A 24,557-nucleotide genomic window follows, 5' to 3' on the forward strand; every position below is an offset into this window, starting at 1 on the left:
TTATTATTATTTATTATTTTGTGAGTACGATACAAAAATCACACACACACACACACACACACACACACACACACACACACACACATATATATATATATACGTTTTATATATGATCTATATATATTTCTTTGCTAGATTCTTTCAAACACAAATCGTCCTTCAATGCTGACAAGTTCCTTTTTTATATTAGCAATTTAAAAAGCCATATTAATATAGCCAAGTGACTACTCTGACAGCAGGTACATTTATGACGATTATAACTCACCACTACATGATGTCCCACGTCCACGCAATAGCTCCTATAAAAAAACCTAGTGATGGACATCAGAGCTATGAAATGCATTTGGTAAAGAAAAACGGAGGCTGCAGTAAGGAGCTTGTGCATCAAGGGGGAGCTGCTGTACACCAGTGTAATCAAGGAAATAGTCAGTGTCTGGGTATTCACCCTTCTCCTGCTCTGTATACCCCTTTTTTCTCTTTTACACACACATTTACACACACACACACACACACACACACACACACACACACACACGCTCCCTTGTGTATCCATTCTCCTGGATTCATACATCTGAGTAAATATATAAAAGAAAAGAGATGGAACCAATTTGGCTGGCTGCTGTGTTCGGTGTCACAATCCGGATGACCTGCTCTGCAAAATAATTTTTCCTCCCTCGCTCTGGCTCCAGTAATTTAAAAGTCAGGGACGATGCGATGAAACGAGATTGGGGAGGGGAAAGGGGGGGTTTGCAAGGAATTATTCATAAACCTCAATTGCTCGGGACCTCCATTCCTCCTCCCTCTCTCTTTCTCTACCTCCCTCCCGCCTTCCCCACGCCTCCTCCCCTTATAGAAAATGCACCTCAGTCGGAGGCCTCCCTGTACATTTATGTTAAACACGTCAAATCATATTGTGGCAGCTCCTGCAAGCCCTTAAGTATATTAACAATCACACTCGTCTTTTTTTTTACACCCTACCTCATTGCTTCTGTTCGCCTGCTCTACCCTCTCCCTCTTTCTCCTTTGGCATGTCTGTATTGTTAGCTTTGATAAAAAAAAAAAAAGAAGAAAAAAAGGAAAGGTCCCTATCATAGCACTATCCATCCATTTTACTAATTCTGCCTCTGCTAGGTGAGAACAATGTCTGTGGCCTTTTATAAATATTTTATAATGGCTGCTGCGGTACTTATTTGGAAGGATTGAATCGTTATCTCAAAGAAGAAGATCTGATTCTTTTATTATTATAAAAATTGTATTATTATAAATTTTTTTTACAACTACACAAACCTGCTTTTAGAAGTTATTTGTCTGCACAGCGATTTTCACTTCACTAGAAAATATCTGTAACCTGTAACCATCTAATGCATACTGTATAAAACACAACATGGTGCTGTTATAAGAAAATAACCAATGGCGTGAAGAAATGTCACCTTTTAGTCACCTTTAGTGCAGTTATAGTTACTGCTTTAACAGCACAATTTGACAATAATTACAATTTTTACATTCTAAACAACAACAGACCCGTTGTTCTAGTTTATTGTTGCATATTCGATGCATGTAGCATGTCCGAGAAGCCATTTTTTTCCTCAATATGTCATAGTAAATATAAACAGTCGTTCCTTTCCAGCATCTGTTTTTGATTTAAAAAAAAAAAAAAAGAAAAGAAAAGAGAAGCTTGTCATGCCACTGAAACCGCAAAGCATAAACAGCTCGGTCCTGAAGACTGTCAGAAAATTGAAAGTTACAGTTTTACCGCTTAAGCATTGACGCTGGAGACAGCTTCTGTAAATGTTCAATAAACGTAAAAACAAAACATCGCACGAGAAGAAACTACACCATAATCACTGATTGTACATTTTTAGCTACAATCCACGTCGCTGTTTTAAAAAAATGTATTAATCAACACATTGTGGCCAATCAGAATCCAGAAGTGGTATAAATACAGTGGATTACATCAGTGGAGTGCATCACATTTTTAATCCCTGTTCCAAAAAACCTCCTCAAAAACAGTGTTTTTATGTCTCACCTTTAACACTGAATAATTACAAACTCTTTCTTTTTCTCTCCGGCTGTCAGTGTGTTTAAAAAGCGTCAGTGTGTTTGATGACAAACAAACGCAGTCTTTTAGCAGATGACATGCTTAACACACGTGAGCAGGCTTCTCTTGTGTCTTTCTAAATGCGTTTAATGAATTGTGAGCAGCACTGTCAGTTTTTTGGGAGGGTGGGGGGAAAAAAGACAGCCATCACATTGACGGTAGCTTTAAAAAGGAAGACGTTGCGGGGTTTTTTTTTGCGCTAATGCTCTCTATCTGACAGCGAGTGTCATTTGCAAAAGCAGCCAGGTTCCAGGGACGAGAGGCAACTTCAATAATGTTAATTACAGAACTTAATAACAGAGCCGGGAAATTACAGCTTAGCAGCGTCTATAATAACGCAGCTCGGTCCAAAAACAAGAGTTAAGTAAAGTCGGCGTGCGCCATCCTCCGCTGGTATAAATAGAAAAATGTAGGAGAATTAAAAAAAAAACTTCCATTAAGGAGTAACCTGAATGTGAGATCACAATGCCATGAGGTTTCTCACCTCCATCCTCCATCCCCCTGCTCACTTTTCCTCTCTCCTTTCACCTTTCCTCAGACATCAAACAGCACAGTAGACCTGGCTTTGTAACGCTTGTGCTATTTTTAAACTAAGTGTTTCTAATAAGCTGCTGGAAAGCCTGTGAATTTTTCATACACAAGCACGTCGTTCTCTGGTGAAAACACAGAAACACACTTATTTGGTGATTAGCAACTGACAGGAGGGGGGGCTGGAAAGGAATCGAATATTCTTGTATCAGATTGCGTGCCTTGCAGAAACAAATGCAGGGGTCTTAATGTGAAGAGTCATCTTCCCACAGCACCACAGGTATGACTGAATTATTAATGGTGCAGCTCGTTTTAACGCATTTTACGCTTTATCGTATATATTTCACATCAATTTATTTGTATTTTTTTTGCATATCTTTATGTTACATGCCCATCAGTGGAAAAGTGCCACATGCTAAAAGGCGCACAAACAGCTCGGGCTCGTTTAATATTTCAAATTTTTTTTTTTTAAGTTGGAATATCAAAGACTGTAAAAAAAAAAAACGGCTTCAAACGTAGCAATGAACTTTATCAGACTTTCTGCATAAAATATGAATCCTTTGCAAATACTCCCAATTGTTTCTACTCTAATTTTCGTTTTGAATGATGTTGGCGAAGAAATAGATTAGAGAGAGGGGATGAAAAGGTTTTTCTCCGTACGATTCACGTAGGACCGCGTGATTGTTTCTTCGCTCGTGTGCGCCGTCTCCTTCATTCGTCAACAATTTAACTAGCATTGCTACCTATCACACTGAACCAGAAGTTATAGCATAAAAAAAAAAACTCATTGATTTTCTAAATATTTGACTTATTATTAAAAACAATATTTAAAATGTTATATACAAATTGTAAAAATATAATATTGTTTTTATTAGTTATAGAATAATATTAAAATCCAGTCATTAAATTAATTTGATTATAATTTCTTTCATATTTAAAATATACAATCTTTTAAATATAAATGCACCTTTATGATAGTGTATGTTGAGAAAAATGTCATATATTGAGCAAAAATCTGTTAAAGTTACACTACAACTAGTTTTTTTATGATAAACGTACTGAAGCTATAGAACTCTACATGTGACCCCCCAAAAAATGTCTTGTTCTGACTCTGTCACGGCCGTCGGTACACATCAGTGGCGTAGCAGCAGACAGACAGAGACATTACATTCCCACCTCTGCACGCTATCTCTGTACAATCCTTCTCAAATCCTAGGCCTCTCTCCAGCTCCGCCGCCTCACATATGACAAAAAAAACCTGATTTACAGTCTGACCTGCCCCCCTTTAACCCTAACACACCTCTCCATGCAATCTGACACCTGCACCTGCCACCATCACCACCCTCCTCCTCCTTCTCCTCCTCAACATGCGCTCTCTTCAAAATATGTGAGTCGAAGTCACATGGCAAGTTCTGTAGGCTCCGCCTTCAAGTCCTACGGAGACTGAACGTGTTTTTTGTCATTTCATGAGATTGGGCTAATTTATCAGGGAATTCCGATGAACTGAAACAGGAAATCCTCCAGAGGGAAAACCGAAAAGCTATTAAATTAAGTCTGATTTGAGGAAAAAGTCGTTTCTAGCTTCGAAAAAAAAAAAAAAGTGGTAAAAGGTGTAATTAGTTAATGAATGTAGGCCGAGGATAAAAATGGTTACTCTCAGGACTCTGGAGAAATAAACACATGTCCCGCCCCCACTCATCCCTGGTCATATGACACCCCTCCCATGCCCCCCTCCCATGCCCCTCCCTTTGGAGACTGAGTTAAGATCAGCCTTACCTGTCCCTTTGGTGAGCTCTTTCTCCCCCCCACACTCTCTGTCTTTGGTTTGGTCCTCCTGGTCTGTGGTGGTCTCGCTGGCAGCCTCCACATCCTCACTCAGCTCGCCTGAAGGGGGAGGAGAGGACGGGATATGTAAATCACCACCCCATCAGAATTGGTGGAAGCACTTAAAGGGACGGTGGCGTCTTTTTTTTCTTCCCTCCCCTCTATAGGAGCGCACAGTGATAGTATTGGCTGAGACGTGTTCACAAAGACAGTGGGTGGAGGCCTTTTCCCTCATCACATGCTCCATAATTAACTTTTTCCCCTTAAATTTCACAGTAGCAAATAGAATTTATTTAACCTTTTTTTTTTAGGCCTTACTTTATTTTCTGCTTTTGTAATTATAGTCATTGTTACTGCCATCATTTTAATGGCTCTCTTTATAAGTATATAATTCTTCATTTATGCAGGTCTATGACACAAATATCTTTATAGCTTCCTCTGTTTTAATATGTACATAAAACCGAAGAGAAAACACACACACACACACACACACACACACACACACACACACACACACAGCGCACACATGTGGTAGAGACATAGACCCATTTTCCAAACGGCAAAGTATGCAGACAGGAAAAATAACTGTGCAAAGAGCCTGTTTCAACTTCAACAGACAAGCGAGAGAGAGAGAGAGAGAGAGAGAGAGAGAGAGAGAGAGAGAGAGAGAGAGAGAGAGAAATTTCCCCTTTTTTCCCTTTGGTACCTCTCCCCACAATCATAATTGCAGTCCCAAGCTGCTGTCTCCTGGGCTTCTCACCAATATCTGCCTTAGTTCATTCCTCAAACCCATGGATAGTAATGCGCTACATATCTATAAAATATATAAATGAATCATGAATTTTTTAAAACAGGGGCCACGATTCATTTTATTTTGCCAAGTCAAATGCAGAAATCCCCTGTAACCATTTTTAAAAGCCCTCGGTTCGATATATCAGCCCCGCTTAAAAGCAGCAAACTCCTAACAACAGATCTCCAATAATGCTATGTGTAAGTAAAGCCAGAGGAAGACACTGAAAAAAAAAACCAGGTAATAAAGTGGGCATCAATCTTTTTTTTCTTTTCTTTATTTCTCCCGTGTGCAAGGCTCAAGCCCCCTTTTTTTCCCCCAGGTCCATGTTTGCACACTAACACTCACTCCATTGATTGTACAGCACTACAGACCAGTCAATACACCTTATCAGTTATTACACATGTCAGCTAATTCTCAGCAAATGTACTTAAAATGTTCGTTTGAACCCCTCCCCAAAAAAAACTAAACACACACACACACACACACACACACACACACACACACACACACACACACTTCCTGTTTCCACTCTGGTAAGCGATTAATATATCGATGGGGCAACAATCGTTCCCGTTCAAATATTCATCCCGTTGTGGTTTAGTGCAGCTGGCAAAAGAGCTCCATCACCGCACTCCAACCCCAAACTTAAAACACTTTTTACCGTCCAATAACGTTCCAGCTGTTTGAAGACTCGCCTGGGCCTTTCGGGCTCGAATGTGAAACCCGAATCGCATGCCTCAGCTCCGACAGCCACCAGATAATCCATTAAACTTTATATTACTATGCCTCTGTGGACGCTCTTAAGGGCTTGTACCTCTGGCCGAACCCTTCAAGCTCCTTTAATGAAGCTTTTCCTTATCACAAATGGCTCTGAGCAACTCATTTTCAGACTAAGTATCCTTAATTATTTCATGTATTTTTTGCTAATTTGCAATGCTCCAGTCATACATCAGATCTTCCTGAATCATTTCCTTCATTGTTCATTCATTTGAATCCTGTACTTTTACAAATATTTATTTGAATCCAAACTAAAAGGCATTGCTATCCTACATGAATATTTGAAATAAATTACATAAATTTGATTAAAATCTACAGTCTCATCTCATGCTCGAAACTCGAAAATCCCTTTTCTTGAAATTGTTCATCACAGCTCATGAAATATTTTTTTTTCCACGATATCATTCAGGCCTGTTAACTTACACATTCTGTAGTACAAATTTTGGAATATCCCCCTGTTCAACAGGATGCTGAATCTTCTAGAGAACAAGAAAGGTATGTCCTTTTGTTCATTGACTTTATTTTGAAAATTGTGATGCTAATACGTTCACAATAAAAGTATTATCTTGCTATACAAAGTACAGATCAAAAGAAAATCATAAATATATTTTGGAAGTAAATCATTAGAATGTCCTTCATATCCCCATGCTGTTAGGATGGATGATATTTAACCCAATTTAATGTAAAAAAAAAAAAAAAAAATCTCAAAACGTTATTGCAGAGTTGTTGAAAGAATAAACTCATGTTCTATATTGTATAAATAAAAAAAGTAAAAAAATCATATTTATCAAAATGACGTTATGATGTGACAGCAAATAAATCGAATCTGACTAACAGTGCAGTAAAGAGCAGCGCGTTCATTTCACTGCTGAACCTACTGCAACTCATTGTACCCAAACTTAACAAGACAAGGTGTGAATGGACTTTCTGTAAACGCAACAGTGATTTTTACATCACCGGATGGCGTCGCTAAACAGATCTGCTGTGTTTCATAAACGCAAATTGCACCGGTCTTAGTTCAAAGTCGATTTTTGTTGCTCTGAAACAAAGCGGTTCGATAAGCGAGCAGCGGCGCAGGTAACATCTTGGTTCAATACTTCGCTTCTCTCCACTCTGTGCTGTGTGCATGGAGGAAGCCGGGGCAAATGATGTTGATATGGATTACGTTGTTAGGGCTTATTGCTGCTCGGATCGGACCGATCCTGCGTTTAAACAAAAGTATTTAAGTGGAACAATTGGATTTTTTTTTTTTTAAAGCCGATTGAAGCATCCTCCATAGATTACACCCTATATATTGCTTTTTATTCTTTCATAAATGTGTATGTTCTATTATGTTTCCAAGGCAACCGGCGATTTCCTCCACGCACAGCACATCCTTGAGCTGGTGAGGCGGGTCTAAGCCATGGAAACAGGGATGATAGCTACCACTCGGGGATCGAGACAAACCCCATCCGACGAAATCCACCTCACGCTACAGAGAGAGAGGCACGCAGATTACACAATAATCCTTGAGTACATTTTCACTTCTGGAAGAGCTAACCATGTGTCTAATTCCTACTTTGCACAGGTACATGCGCTCTTTCATTCTCTCTCTCTCTCTCTCTCTCTCTCTCACACTGACTGTCTCTGCACATTAAAACTCAAGTCCATTAAAACTCACACAGCTGTCACTTTAACGTTTCCCAGGCCAGCTTCGGTCAGTGAGCTCTGCTCTATATCTCATGCTTTGTCTTGCTTTTCCTCTGTCTCTCCCTCGCCTCGACATGACTTCTTCATTTAGTTTTTTAATCAAGATATATGACACTCTCTCTCGCCGCACCTCGCACACTAAACCCACATAATATATGCAGAAATGTAAACGTTTAATTCCAGATGAGCGCTACGTCTTTAAGTGCCGGACGCCTGCGTCTATCCTTCTTCTCATTTGCCATGCCGCAGTACTACACAATGATTAAACTCGGGCCAGCTATAATTAATGAAAGGTCACAAGAGGAGGATGAAACTAGAGGGAGGAGGACGGTTGGGAGAAAAAACCTGAGGTCAATATGTAACTCACTCTAAAAACTCTGAAGAAAAAAAAAAATTAATAAATAGGACAGATGCACCAAAGGTTTTTCTCATTAATCGTATTAATTAAATTGGATAATTTAATAATATTAAACCTTTGCTCTAATCTAATCTCGAATAAATCCACTTCACAGTGGGAGAAGACAGAAGACAGAAATACAGAAAATGTAGGTACAGAAGAACTCAGAACTGCATTAAAGAGATTCAAAAATGTTCCAGAGGGTCAGTATTACAATCCCTATTACACAGGAAAACATCTGTAGCTGTCTCTCTCTCTCTCTCTCTCACACACACACACACACACACACACACACACACACACACACACACACACACACACACACACATACAGTGTAGGGGCTCTGGTAGACCTATAGGTGTCACCCTATACAAGCTGGGAATACGCAAGACACACACACACACACACACACACACACACACACACACACACACACACACACACAGACACACAGACACACACACACACACGTATATATATAAAATGGATGGAGGAAGGGGTAGACAGATATAGTACAAGGCTGTTTCAGAAAAAAAAATGGCAAGAGAAATATGCACAGATGACAAAAGCAGATGCTGGGCAGGAAGTGAGCGTCGGAGATGAGACTCAGAAGACAGCGAGATTACCTTCAGATGAGAAAGCCGAGCAGCCTTTTCCTTTCCTTTCCCGAGGAAGAAGCAGTGATTACACACATACTAATCGTACTGACAGGCGCAAACCACCAAATAAATAATACATGCTGCCCACTGCTCTCCGGCACTCGCTAGCTCGACTGGATGGCCAGCGTGTACATTCGCATCATGCACCCCATGTCCCTGCTGGAGTGTGCAATCCTTCAGAAAAAAAAGGTCAAGCGGAAGTGCACCTGAATCGAAAGACTGAAGGAGGACCTGCTGCCTTCTAGCAAGGCATGAGCTCATAGCCTGTCTCGTTACTCTTATTAAAAGAAAAATCCACCCTGAAATGACTTCTCTAGATTCATCTTCAATGACATAGTCACAAATAATTAATAATTGTATTTATTTTTTAATAACATTAAACTTATTTGATCTGATGGTTGGTCTACATTTCCACAATGCACGTCCACTAGCGTGGTTATGAAGGGATTTAGCCCTTCCTTCATCTGTACCTAAACAGGGTGATGCAGAGGCGCATAGTCGCTTAGTCCAGCTGTCCAGGTCTCTTACCTCCTCAACTTCCAAGCTAATTTTGCAGTTAGTCTTGCCGATTGCTCACTAGCTAACTATAATCTGTGCAATATATCACAACTGCACCATATTGCTGCGTTGCATTTTGAGAGTCCAGTGTGTGCAACAATTTTTCCTAAATATTATAACAACAACAACAACAACAACAACAACAATACTAATAATAATAATATTTGATCCAGTTATGTGAAAGAGACAGAAAAGAACTTGTTTTTCCCATCCTCTCAGGGGAACAACAAAAATACGGCGAAATGTGACAAAAAAGCAGCAGGCACTAAATATTTCAATAGAAATGTATGAAATGTGTTTTAGGGTGCAGTTTTTTTTTCCTTAACATCACCAAAGCACTACTTATCATTTAGATTTCACTGTAAACCCTTGGCTACCTCTTGGTGCCTCCAGTCTTCCTAACCATTCTCCCATTTTCTGATATTCCCCCTGCATGTCCCGCTCCGGACAGCTTCCTTGTTCTTTCAAGCCGTGCTGTCGGATAAAAAAAAGCAATCGTATTTCACACCTCATGGACTCTATCTCTCTGGCTGTCTGGTTTCTTCTTCTTCTTCTTTTTATTTTGTTCCTTCTCCACCACCCACTCCCCCCAATCTGCTAACCCCCTCCACCCCCACTCCAGCTCACTACCCGTTCTCTCTTTGCTCCTACACCCCTTCCCTATATCAAAGCCGGACTGACTCCGGACCGGCCGGCGGAAAATGAAAATGACAGAAGGGGTCTGAGGGACAATGGAAGCACAGGCGCCCATGCTGGGGGATTTCATGCATTGCCCAGTCTTCATATAAGCATCACTGTGAACCATCCACATGTAAAAGCCCCTCTCCCCCTTTTGCTTTTTCAAAACACACACAGAAACATGCACACATAAACACTTCCTCTAAAACCAAAAATCCTAGTGTATTGTGTGCCTGGAAGGTCCGGGCGGCTGGAAAAGCAAATCACAACTTCATGCCAGCACAAAGGATGAAACACAGAACTCAAACCGGAAAACTCCGTAGCAGAGAACCTCAACCATCCTCAGCGTGGTGTGCTTAAACCTAAAACGACTCTATAATAAAAATTTTACGTACGCAACAGCTTTAAGCACTAAATATTTTATACTGTGCTTGTAAATACACACAAACACACACACATACACACAGCTTTGTGGTGTATATTAGGTAAAGCCTTCTGCCACCATAAACACAGAGCATGAGTCATGCTTAGAGACCTGAACGTCACAGCGCAACACACGCTGACCACACTCACTAACACCACACACACACACACACACACACACACACCCTCCTTCCATCACTGCCTTCCTCTACATCCCTTCCTCTCAGGCACATCCCACAGATCCACATCTACAGACACGCAAATAGCCGTTTCTTTCTCTTTCTCTTTCTCTCTTACACACACACACACACACACACACACACACACACACACACACACACACACACACACACACACGCACGCACACACCTCTACCCTTCGTATGTCAAGCATCGCACTGAAAGCAAGCGCACTACCTTTTCGGTTTGGAGGGCCGAGGCCGAGTTACGCGCCGCATCCCCAAACGGGCTCCTAAAAATCCATGCGCCTTGCTCCTCTCTGGCCCCAGCATGACCCCATGATCTAAATGTGAATGAATATTCCGTGCTAGAGAAGGAGGAGGGAGGAGAGAGGAGGGAGGAGAGAGGAGGTGCGGAGAATAAAAGAAAAAGGAGGAGGAGAGATATAGATAGAGGCAGGAGTACAGATGCACAAGAAACTCCAGCTCCCAAGTGCAGCAGTGGCCTGGGAGGCTAATAACTAAAAACTTTAAACAGCAAGTTAATCACAAACAGGAGGGAAAAGCTCACGCCACCCTAGAACAATTCAACCGAGGGGCTCCCCTTTTCCTACCCCCTCCCCGAATACCCCTGTCACCTCATTCCTCCTCATATTCAACCCCATAACCCCCGCCTCATTCCCTCCCATCTCCCCTTTCCTCCTGTGCAATCCTTAATTTGATCCCTCAAGCCCTTTCAAAGTCACTTTTGGTGCTTAGCCTGGATCACACGCAGGCGGGATTTGTTTTAGAGATCCACAAACCTAATTTACACATGCCGCTACAAGCTTTTCCAAAACAGCCATTGCTCAATGTATCATGAATGCAACAGAGATGCTCACCTCTGCACAGAGAAAAAGAGAGAGAGAAATAGAGAGATAGAACATCTATATAATGACACAATGAAACTAATTACACAGCTGTTGTTCAGCCACCATGTTCTTTTACTGCTTGTGAATGGCTTGACTATCGTTCTTTTAGTTCTCATGATGATGTAGTAGACGAAGTCATCTCACAGATCTTGGGTTCCTGCCATTTGTGGGGTTTTCATGTTTCTTCTGATGACCCAAAAAATGTAGATATGGATTTTCTAGGTTTAAAAGAGTGTATATATGTAAATGGATTATAGGGTATATAACTGCTTCCCATCCAGTGTTCCTGAGAAACACTCTGGCTTCATTTCCACCCTGACCAGAAGATGAATAAATGAATGAATGAATCAGTTTTCTAACTAAAATAAAAATGCAAACAAATGGCCCTCGTCCCATAAACTGAAATGGACTGGCTGCTCGAAAATGGGGTTAATGTCACAACCTTTCCTCCTCCCAGGCATCACACACACGACGCAAGACGGTGTGTTCTTGGATTGCGCTTTTCACTGCACCGTCTCCGGACTGGCCTCGAGGACATCATCGTGCACAAAGACAGGCCAGATGGACATCAAGTGCTCTCCCCCTCAGCGCACGGAGGAACTCTCCTCTCGCATTCGTTCCCTCGAGCGGGAAATGTGCACAATGTATCTCGAGAAACTCTTTAATCCTGGGCTTCTCTCATATTCACACCACTTAAGAGGTAAAGTAAAAAGAGGAAGGGAAGGAAGCAATAGAAGGGATAGAGGACGCCGGTGCTGTCACGAAGGACAGTCACATCAAATCTGAAATATTTACCAGTGGCTTGGAAAATGTGATGGTACAGTTGTGACAGCTCACTGAGCTCCCCCTTCCTTTGCAATAGCCCTCCCTCCCCACCCCCCACTCTCATACACCCACCCTCACATGCACACACACACACACACACACACACACACCTACCTAATCACACAGCGATGGAAGCATTGCGCTCTGAATATGTACGGGGCAGGGGGAAAAAGTATTGATTTTTTTCATTGGGTGGAAAAAATGGATATAAAATTCGCATAACCTGAAATTGTCACAGCTATTTAGTTCATCGCTCATCACGTCGCATGTTCCAGTTTGGACACGGAACTGCCGTTAATTAGATGACGGAGTGTGCACAACACAATTATTAGCGTATATCAAATGAGAGGTGTATTTAAGAACAATGAAATAAAAAAAACTGTATAGAAATACAAAAACAAAAGAATTATTTGAATGTGTTATGCTTTAACTTATTTTTTTTATTGATGCCCTTTTTTAAAATAAGACAATTAAAAGTGTTTATGCTTTGCACTTGTGCTTTTTCTCTGTCTAAAGGTCTCTGTCTTTAAAACTTTTGCCGCCATCATCAACAAGCCGGTTCTGTAATCGGTTCAGAGCCCCCCAAAAACTACAAAAGTCTGTGAAAACTTTCCAAGACAAGACAAGAATGTCTCTTGTCTTGTCCAAAGATCCTCTTCTAGACAAATCATTTACATAAATTTGACTGATGGAAATAGACGACTACTCCTACAAAAGCCACGATGGGCCGTGAATAGAAGCCTGGAGTTGCTGAAGAACAGACAAGTTTTTTGATGACTGTTGTTCAACTACAGCATTTGTACAAAAGTACTATTTTCTTGAAATGCTGCATCCACCAGTTGATGACCCCTGGTATATAACACAGAGCACATATTTGTCAGTAGGAAAAAAAAATATTATCCCTACAAGAACCTAAATCACCTGCCAAGCACTTTGGCATCTCTTCTTGAGGGACCCTCACTCAAAGTAAATCAAATAAATAAAAAAAAGCAAGGCAAGCAGGCAGGTAGGCACGTACAGGGTCTGAGGCTGTCCGTTAACGTTCTCCTCATCTGTTTATGTTTCTCTTTGGACACCGCAGGCCTGAACGGGGAGCAGTCTGAGAAAGATCCACCGCCTGTTGATTTATCGAGTGCAGGGATTTGCATATCTTTGTAGTACCTCCGTCTGTGTGTTGACCGCTCACTAGGAGGTGTCGGCTCCGAAAATCAATGCCTGGATGTATGTTGTGTGTATGCATGCACGTGTGTATACAACATATACACACACACACACACACACACACACACACACACACACACACACACATTGCATCCTGTCACAAGGGGGCCAAACACTTGCCTGATCATTGCCCTGATGAAACTTTATAGGAGCGCATTAGCTGATAAAACAGAATATCCAAGAGTTCTGAATATGTTTTTGGTTAATCGATTTCATTTTAAGAAATCAAGAGAGAGAGAAAGAGAGAGAGAAAGAGAGAGGGCTGGTATTGATGTGTTTGTGTACTCAGCATCCTTGCTTATATTGGCTGTGGTAAAACTTTCCAGATCTGGAATCTGTACCAGCTAAAGTTCAAAGCCACTGAACACAGCTCACGCTGCACCTTGACAGTTAAAAAAAAAAAAAAAAAAGGAATAAGAAAAGAAAAAAAAAAGAGAAAAGACCACTGTGTGCAGAGAACAGCTTCCCCCTACACACGCGTAACCCATCATTACAGTTCCACCCCGGCTGCCGCTAATAGCAATCCACTATGGAAATCCGATGATTACATTGTGCACACACTCTGAAGCATTTTTGCGACCGCTGCTGGTTATTGAAAAAAAAGAAAAAAGAAAAAAAAAAAAGAAACTCGCCTCGTTCGTCCCACTCTTAGGGACCTTTCTAATACAAATCAAATATTCGCTGCTATCTCTCTCCATTTGTCTTTCTTTCGGGCCCTCTTTGCATAACCCATCCATTACTTCCACATGAAATATGAAAAGGCAATATCCTCTTCCCTGTTTGTAGCCAAGCGTAATGCGATTGTGTTGTCATTTATAGGAAATAATCGCAAACCTCTCTTTCATTTTCCAGTTCAAATAACCATGAAAAATTAGCCTACAATGTCAGGAGGGACAGCGAAAGGGACATGCTTAGCCTATTGCGCGAGACACCGCGCTTGACATTTCTCCTTAATAGGAAAAAAAATGGATGGTTGTTTTCTATCTTTTGTTTTGCAAAAAAAAAAAAAAAAAAAAAAAAAACCCTTCAGTGTTCTTAATTAAATGAAAGTTTTTGCGATTCTGATCTCGATAAACCTTTCCTCTCCGTTCCTGGCTCTGCTCTTGCAGGGTTTGAGCTGCACGGGCTGACTAAATCAGAGAACTGTAATTGAGTCTGGGAAGTGAATGGAAGAAAATGCTCTTAACCAAAAAAAAAAAAAAAGAAAGAAAGAAAGAAAGAAAAAAGGAAAAGGAGAGCGAAAGCTTCTTTGTACTGTACAGCTAATGTACACCATCATGCAGCGATGGTGCTGGATGCTAGAGGCGGATCCGAGACGACTACAGCCTGAATAAATCTTTCAGTTTTCACTTCCTAAAAACAGTTTATTGCTTATCACTTCAGTAGATTGGAAACTTTCCTCTTTTTTTTTCATTCATATAGATTACGCATTAATATTTCTCTGACTGTAGAAACAGACTTTAGTTTCTCATGTAAATCTGAATTAGTAGAATAGCAGAAGTTTAAAGAATGGGTACAAAAATGTAGCACAATATTTGGTGAATATGGAATTATGGGCATGACAGTAAACCCAGAATTCACCAAATAAACAGTTGCTGTAGTTATAAAGCTCATCCCAGGACTCTTATTCACAATCCCACTCCTTTCTGAGGGGAACTTTCTCAGTTCCTTTCTACTTCTATCCATTTTGGCTTGCTCATTAGAGATCTAAATCTGCATCCAGATTTTTGCCAGCCTGCTTTGTGACAACGTCTCTTTCTTAAAGTGCAATGCAATTAAAACCGACTTCAATGAATGAACCAGCTTAGGCAAAATGGTGGAACACAGCAGGTCTTAGATCAGATCAGTGGAGAAACACAGCCACTGATGAAGCTCTGCATTTCCCTGATCTGCCTATTTACTCTGATATACAAACTAGCAGTAATTGGATTGCTAGCCATGGAAGGTCCGTAATGAGGCTTAATAGACATGCGTTGTTTCTCTGCAGTAATTATGCACAACATGATCAGGCCCCATATCTGTTTTCTGATCTAATTACTATAGATGTGTTTATCTGGCTAACAATTAATATTTGTTTATTTGCATGAGTATATACAGTAGTATTTATATGAGCCCTGACAGACGTACTCAGGACGTACTTTGGAGATTATTGCAAATGAACAGTCAATTTTTGTCATAATTAAAATCTTCATTGCTGCTCTCCCACATTTTCATTACAGGGTTTGCAGAGCGCATTCTATCAAAGAAAAAGCGTGGCGAAATGTACTGATGGAGCAATGACATAATAGAATAAAACAATTGTGTCCTGCAGTTATAAGAAAATAATCAACAGTGGGGTTGTGATGATCATTTTCCATATTGCATATCATGTCTTTAAAAGTTTTTTAAAGCAAATAAGACTAAATCAAATCTTCAACTTCTCTGGAATTCATACAATCTCTATCACCTGGAGTTGAAGACGTGGGATATTTTACTGATGTAGAACAGTCTTACTGATGTTGAATATTATTTGGGCAGGTGGAGGAGAAAAGGTGTTAAGTTTTTCTTAAATGCATAGGGAAGAAATTATAGGACTTTTGACAGGTCTCAGACAAACAAGGTGGTGAACAACGCAATTAAAAAAAAGAAAAACATGCAAATGACAAAATGCTATTCAGAAGCATCTTCACAATTCCATGCACCTTTTTTCCCACTCTCTGTAAATTTACATATTTCTAAAGAAGGATTATAGTTTGTGATGCATATAATGAGATTTCCTCTGAAAAAAAAGGCTAATGAAAAAGACCCATCTTGTGCAATTAGCTAGAGCTTATTTATTCTCTTCTTGTAATGTATTAATTCATTATCGCATCACTTTGCCGTTATTTATTTATTTGATTATGCACATACCTTACAGCCTTAATTTACAACAGAGCTCAGGAAGCAGGGGAAGACACGTGACGGCCCAACTCCTCTATCAGTTGATCTTGTTATCCATTTAATCTCAATAGTATATCCATCCAATCTCTTATCAGCATGCACTAATCTCAATCTAATCAGTTTACCAATTTGCTGTATGGAGACTGGGGAAGGAAAAAAAAAAGAGACTCAAAAATGCTCTCTGGCGAAGATAATCCTGTCAATGTAGCTGGAATTGGGCTTCAGCTCTTCACCGACCTGCCCTTTTCAGAATAACTCCTGCTGTTTTTCTCCTTCTACTTTAACTTATTTTATCTTCTGTACTATTACTACACTAGACGTCTTCGGTCAGTGTTGGTTGTCTGTGTTGTAAAAAAGAAATCTTCAGCCTCATTATATCCTCCAAAAAACATGCTTTTTGCTAGACATTAAAGATGCAATTAGGCCCTTTAAGGATGCTCCATGCCCAAAACCACAGTAAAAAAAAACACACGTTTTACATAGTGTAAAATAGGTTTACTCCCGTCTGCTGCATGTCCTAAGTCAGTCTGAACAGGCAACACATGGTGGCAAGATTCAGTTACATGCTGTACAGCATTCCCACAAACAGAAGCTGAATGATGCTGAAGCTCTTCTCTTCTGCTTTGCTAGCTGTCTTTGGCCCAGTGCTGGCTGAGAGAGGTCAGTAATCGCAAAACCACTGCCAGAACATGTAACAGCTGCCTTAAAATAGTGAGGTTTAAGAATATCTCTCTATTCACCTTGCTCATGTTGGATTTAACCTTCTGCATTAAATCCTAGTACTTTAAAAGGAGGCTCAAAATGTTCACCAAATCAGCCATGTCTTCAAAAAAGCAAACTACTGGATTAAGCCGGTGTACTAATAAGCACTGTTTATTAATGTGTTTTGCATTAATAAAATCATTACTATTGACATCAACAGTCATTCTTTCATTCCTCATTAGAATGAATCTATCCTGGGAACAGTGTGTCTGAGGTGGGAATGTGATCTGAATGGGAATTCACAGGACAAGGTACACACAAGCGAATCCGTCTACCTACATGTTTTGGGGAGGAGATATAAGAGACCAAAGAGGTAAAAACACACAGACTCAGGCGTAAGTTCTGAACAGTATCCTGGATTCTGTGTGAACCCAGGCGAGTTGTACACCACCGACTTTACCAAGGTGCCACCCAACACAACTACACAAGGAATCAAATAAAGAGTGTCCAACCATTTAAATGAGAAGTGTTAGACTAATGGGCACAGAAGCACATCACAACAATTTTGTGTAATCTTTTTGCTGACTGTGCAGCATGGAAATAAGCGAACAGGAAAAAGATGGTGAGAGAGGAAGAGAAAAAGAGTAAAAGAGAGAGTGCTGTCAAGTCATTAGCCCCCCTTGGGGAGGCCTAGGATTAATAATCGCCCAGCCCCTTCGAGACCGCTGCTGCGCCTAAATTGGTTTAACGCTTTTCCAACAGCAGCCAGCGCATGCACTGCTACACAGACAGTGCCACTCGGAGTGCCTTTTTATCCGTGAAACTTTTTGCTGCCACTCTTGCTGTTATTGTTATTGTTGTTGCTGCCGTTGTATCCAGCGCAGGCTGTGCGATGAAAGATTCTCTCTAATTAGCCAAAGGTCCATCTCATTGAGATGAGAGAGCAGGTAGAACACATTAATTATTCATCCCACAGGTAAACATCGGGGCAGCCATGCCTGATGAGGGGACTGAAAAAATGAGCTAGGCAAAGACACTAACTAACGCAGGTCTCTCTCCCAGGGGGCTGCTATGTGAGGCAAACAAACGCAAAGGCTTAGACACCTGAGAATCCTTCTCCCAGCTCTCCTATAAACAAAAAGACATTTTTTCTAAGGCCACTGACGAAATAAGGGGCATTAAGTAGATACTAGGGGTGTAACACAATGCCACGATGTATATCAGTTTCATTCTTTAAATATCTGTATTTAGATTTAACCTTGAAGTGGGTGTGGCCTAAACTGGAACGACATTTTTTAAACACCTTAGAAATAGTAGTGTAAATTCTGTCTGGTTCTAATTCTCAGATACAAGAGATTAAATGTTTTACTTAAGCTCACTATATTTGTTTCTATTTTGCACCATTTAACAGGTGTCCCAACCAGATCCCCTGGGATTATTTATGCCTTGGGAAGATAAAAAATCCCCTGTTTATTCTGAATAATATATTCATATTCTGTTATATCCCTATCAGGTAAATGGCCAGGGGTTTAAAAAGTGTGTGTTAGATGACTAGAAGTCCATCAAAGAACAAAAAAGGTGCTGCTGATGAGCAATTTTGCTATCTAAACTCATCCTGGACCGTAAAGCTTGAATTCAGAACCTCTCCAGCAAACGCCCCCATATTTTCCCCTTCCCTACTAACTCTAGTTAAGACAGGCTTGCCCGGACCACAGGCCTCCTGAGAAGCCTGTGATAAGAATTCATTTCTCCCAATTATGGGCTCTTGTCCACTGCCTCAGTTCATCAGTTCAGTGCAGCCAAGTCAATGAAAGAGCCTGTAATGAAGTAATCAGATGCAGCCTGACTCCCGGGGCCCTGCCTTTGACTCCCCACTCTAGGAGCATAGACGCCTCATACGGGTGCTGAGAAAGTGGTGTGTCTATGTGTGTTCAGAACAGTGGCTTTCATTTGTGGCCTATGATCTCGAACAGACCACAGGATAAATCTCCCTCAACCCACGATTCAAAGTCTCTGACAGCCTCTGACGGAGTTCAATGCAATGAAGTCGGCAGAAATCACGTTACTTCTCATCGACAGTGATTGGTAGTGGTGGTAGTGGTGGTTGGTTTGTTAGAAACCGTTACGTGGGAAAAATGCTCTATCTATCTCTATGCTTTCATTCTCTTAATCCTAGTTCGTTAAATTAGACCCCCTTCTCTTCTCCATCTCTGTTCCTTGTATTCTTGTCCAACATGTGGAAGCCATTACGGGGAGTCTCAGAGAGGAATGCATGCGTTGAATCCTAATCTGGGCATTAAATTTAGGTGAAGCATTCATGTCAAACTGTTTTCTTTTGTCTCCTATTGGCATGAATGTTAAAAAAAAAAATAAAAAAAATAAAACAAAAACAAGGCTGGGCAATATTAAAAAGAGAGTGTGTTCAATTGCTTTTGGTTCACACCGCCCAGAGTTCAGCATCTATGGATATTTTTTGTGAGCTACACAGATCTTCCCTCGTAACCATCCACAAAACTGACAGAGCAAAATGCAAACTATGATGCAATGGGATCCTGGCAAAGGTCTATCTTCTGCAACTGAGGAGGATTGTGGACCCGCTCGCTATCTCACCCCATTTTGCCAGCTCGAGGCTGGGCCGCTAAAGCCCCTGTGGCTAGATTCTGCCTGACAAGAGCTCCTAAGCGAGCGGCAGTCATTAACCTCTGGAGCAGGCAGCTGCCACGTGACGTTGGTCTGTTGCATTGATCTCGTGTACTTGGTGCCTTCCTGGATGTTTATAATCAATATGCAAATGGCCCACCGCATCGATTCGATATTAATTTTCAATTAGGAAATCCTCCAGGGTCCCATCAGGGTCAATACTCTACTATTCAGCGTGCAGGCTTGAGCAAGTTGCAGGCATTGATGTTCCTCTACCACCAAGACAACTTACTTACTGTTTATTTAGTTCGGGCCTGCTGTAAGCACTCATTAGGACTATGGGCTTCAGCCAGAGAGATGGAGGAAGCAAGATCCTTTGCCTTTTACCAGCTCGTCATAGTCTCAGGTGGACTTTTTTGGTGTAACCATTTCCATGGCTTTGCACCCCCTGTTTTTTGGACCCCCTAATTACTTCTCTCATTTTCGCTTTTATGGTTAAAGAGTTTACCGAGGTGTCTGCCGCTGTCATCTGATATGGATCTATTCATGGAGAAGTTCATCTATCTGCCGTTTGACAACTGCAACTACATCAGAGTCAGGCGCTGACTCGATGTCCCTTGATACCCCTTAAATATGCAAGAAATCAGGCATTTTACACCCAACTCATAAGCTTGCATAGGCCTTGCAACAGCAAAACAAGTAAATAATTTACGATGACCTCCATTATTTATGAAACACAATTACGTACCCGGCCCCATCGTTCTGCCTGTTCTCACATTCGCTTAAAGCTCGCAAATTCATTACCAGTGAAAAAAGTCAGACTGTACCACAACTCCGAATAAACCAGGATTGCAGACAATTCCAAAATATATCTTTCCTCTAATCTCTGTGTGTGTATTTAATCCCCTCCCGACTCTAAGTGCGATTTCACAAACCTACTCCTGAATTAATAACCTTTTCTCTGGACAGAAAAACACGTCTGCTTTCTCTACTAAAGTCAAGAGGTAGGAAAAAAAAATGTCCTCTGTTAAAATGGTGTTGTCTGATAAGTGAGGTAATGGATTCCAGGCAGGCCTGATCCTGCTCTTCAATGTGAAAACAATAGTATTGATTTATAAGCGTGTTGTATTTCCTGTAGAGACTGGGTGTCTATCAGAGGCCATTTGATGGAGTGCTCTGGTCTTGTCACCGCACTTTTGGCCTCTACTCCAGGTTTATAAAGAGCTGGCGTTGACACAGCTGTGACTCAGGGGAGAGACAGAGGCGAAGATGAGGAGGGTGTTCAAGAGAAAAGAGAAAAAGAAGTGGGAAATTATCTCTATAACAATTTTATCCAAATGTACTGAGCAGGTGAGAGCTGATGTCATAACAATGGAATGCAAACCACATTAAGTACGGTAACCGAATCCCTGTATGAGGACAGAGATGGCCTGCTCACAATCCAATATCACGGCATGGACAGGAAGCCACAACACTCATTTAGGAATGATTACAGTCTTCAGTGAAGAAACGAGGATGGATAAATGGGCTGAGATGACTTAACACTAAATTAGAAGAAAAAGGATAGCGTGAGGTATAAAACTCTTTTACCGATTGTGTTCATTCACAAAGGTTCTAGCTTGTGTAATATGACTCATTTCTATTCGGAAAACAAATATAAATGCATTATTATTATTAAGAATATTATTATTCATGCTATATATGAATTCATTCAATATAACCATGGTTATATTGAATTTCATTTATTTATTTGTTTGTTTACAATGTATAATGGTAGATCATGAATTAGGGTCTGGAAGCCTTAATTATTAAGTGAGGCTCCACCCAAGCTAAGAGTTAGCTAAGTGTGTATGTTAGCTAGCTAATTATAAAAGCATTGACACAGTACTAAAATGATGTGTACACTAAATGTGTATGATGTACATGACTGTATGGTGTCCTGATGTTTGGACTGGTTGGGGCACCAACTGAAATAAAACACCTATGTAACAGTGCTTAGGAGAAGCTGCTGTGCATAAAACCTCAACAACCGTGAGGCAGTACAAAGATTTTATAAGGTGTTTAACCTGCTTGACTCACGGCTCATACAGTTTTTTAGAGGATGGTCTACTGACCCTGCAGGTGCTCGAGGACATATTGCTCAAAGGACAGGATGCATATACAAAGATTAACAAACAGGGTATTGCAGTTCAGCTACCTGTGTTTAGACATAATTACACATTCAGCTCCACTGCAGAGCATGAAGACATCCTCACATGTCTAACAGCATGTGTATGTGTCTTATTCCTTCAAGCCCAGGCTTTGCTTTTCAGGTTGCTTCCTGTGATATCAGTCACGTCTTCTGACAGAAATGAGCTTTCGAGATTTTCATTACTTGGAATCGGCATGCCTCAAAGGTTCATGCATTCTGTATTCATTTGAATACACAGTATATCTGTACACATACGCAAAACTGTATTTATTTTTTCTTCCAGACCACCTCTCAGAAGGTCCTTAAACCCCAATCGGTTCAATGTTCAACCCAAAGTTGCGCGCTTCGATTGCTTTAATTAAAGAGATAAAATGGTCCGGCTGCTTGCTGTGCTCGCCAGCTGAAGCTGTACCAACTCTAATTGGTTTAGGGATAACATTAATTACCACATTGCTCATTAATGGATGAAGCCTTTATTGGTTCCATTGATCAGCAGGACTTGTTAGCCGTCATCCTAAGCAATGGTGGATGTAACAAGCTTACATATTGGCATATCAATTAATGGAATCAATTCCTGCCTAGCATCTGCCAGTCCCCTCTCGCCAGCCCACTGCTCATCCCTTGCTGCCCCATCATTCCTCCGGACGCACAAGGCAACAGTCTAAACAGAGTCGTCCTACTCTTTAAAGTGAGATTTAAGCTGAGATTCTTTTTCAGAAAAAAAGAGCGAAAAAGAGAGAGGGAGAGAGAGAGAGAGAGAGAGAGAGAGAGAGAGAGAGAGAGAGAGAGAGAGAGAGAGAGAGAGACAGTGGGAAAGCGAGAACAAACATGAGACTCTTGCTTGTGTTGGAGTCTTGGCTATGTCACGCTCCAATGTTACTCCCCACAAGTGTCGGCTTTAGCGTTCCCTCAAAAACAGAGGGATGAAAGACCCCAGGAGTATTTCGAATAAACAGACAGGCCAGGAAATTCTACATGCTAATTCCAGACTTCACAAGACTCCTCTGAAAAAGTTCAACAGGATTAACTCTGTGGCTTACCAAATTGCAAATCGTAGCAAAAAATAAATAAATAAATACATAAAAAAAAATTTTAAAAAGAAAACACAGCCAGGTCAGCTGGCTGCTCTTCTTTAAACTTCACCTTCTTCTATTTTCTAATTGAGATCAATGCTGCACTTTAAGACTCATTGATTAGCACTTTAGAAATACTCTCTGTGTCACAGACGGCTCCGAAAGGAAGGCGGCTGATTTTAAATATTACATGAAAAGACATCCAGCTAAATGCCTAAACGTGAGGACGGGGGTTAACCAAACAAAAGTGACGGAGTCGTGATAAGTTAAAGAGTGCTACGATGACAAAGTGAAAAGATTAAGAAGTCAAGCCCAAAGCAGTTCATTTACTTAATAAGCAACGTTTTGGCAGGGAGAGAAAATCATGACAAGATGGAAACCCTAAAAATCCTATTTGAAGACAACACCTTGAGCATGCTTACTGGTTGCCAAGTCTAAAGAAATAAGCACGTGTGCGCAGTCGTATTAGCTTTGACGCTGCATGTAAACATATTTATTTTTATTTGTGGGGTAAATTAAATTTTGAGATAGGACAGTGTTACAATATTCATAGAAAAGAAAATGTTTTACATGTATTACACTTAATGCCAATTCACTGGTTAGTTTGCTATTACGTTTGGTGTCACACTGCAGATAATTAAACCTCTTCATGATACTCTTCCTTTATTGGTTAGAAAAGTGATGTAAACGCTAAAACAAAAGCAAGGTAAATTATTTAAAGGGTCTAAAAGTATAAAATAAGTGAATAAGGGAAAACTAAAAAGTAAGAGAAGATATGAGAAAATATATCATACAGTAATCCCCAAAGTATCACGGTGGTTACGTTCCAAAACCGCCTGCGATAAACGAGTAAAAACTCTAAACTGTATTAACATTTTACTTCATTTTATAATTAATAATTATATTTGTATTCATAAATTGTATTATTTCAACATAAAACTCCTCAAAAACAATTCCTATACGTTTTTTGGTCTATCGTGCTATCTGCGAGAGGCCGGGAAAATCAGCTAAACAAATTAGTTATGTGGCAAATGCAATTCCGCGACAAACCGTGGGCGCGAGATTCAAGCCGCGGTAAAGCAGGTGATTACTGTACAACGATAAGGTGTCATTTCAAAATTTGCCACATAGACTTTAAGTTTGTAAAGGCTTATGTCATGCTGGGGCTGTAGTTGGGCTGAGATTTCAAAGTTAAGCTGCACAATATAAATTCAATGTTTAGGTTTTATTATTATTTTTTATTACTATTATTTTGATGTTTGCCTTAGTTTTAGGTTGTAATATGGTTACCATTTTTAAAGTATGTTAAAGTTGATTTCTATATTTTATTTCTATATTTGCATTTTGATGTAATATGGCAATTAAATGCACTAAATGGGTTTGGTTTTCACAGATTGCAATTTCAGCAATAAAAATGTTTAAAAAAGTTTTTCTAAAAAGGAGACAAATTTCTTGTTCATTTTAAGAGATCCT

The 24,557-nt window shown here is 40.4% G+C and overlaps 1 protein-coding gene across 8 annotated transcripts in view; it reads right to left on the reverse strand.

Annotated features, from left to right (window-relative positions):
* zfhx3b (zinc finger homeobox 3b) overlaps positions 1-24,557 on the reverse strand; it is a 237,870-nt gene that overhangs the window by 17,690 nt on the left and 195,623 nt on the right. For 7 of the 8 annotated variants that reach the window (XM_046856876.1, XM_046856881.1, XM_046856882.1 and 4 more), the window contains one exon: positions 4,403-4,510. The exons of the other annotated variant lie outside the window; for it this stretch is intronic. In XM_046856876.1, coding sequence (XP_046712832.1) covers positions 4,403-4,510 — 108 coding nt within the window. The remainder of the gene's footprint in view (positions 1-4,402; positions 4,511-24,557) is intronic. 8 annotated transcript variants of the gene reach the window in all.

Source organism: Silurus meridionalis, chromosome 9 (genome assembly GCF_014805685.1).
Source record: "Silurus meridionalis isolate SWU-2019-XX chromosome 9, ASM1480568v1, whole genome shotgun sequence".
Classification (NCBI taxonomy): Eukaryota; Metazoa; Chordata; class Actinopteri; order Siluriformes; family Siluridae; genus Silurus; species Silurus meridionalis.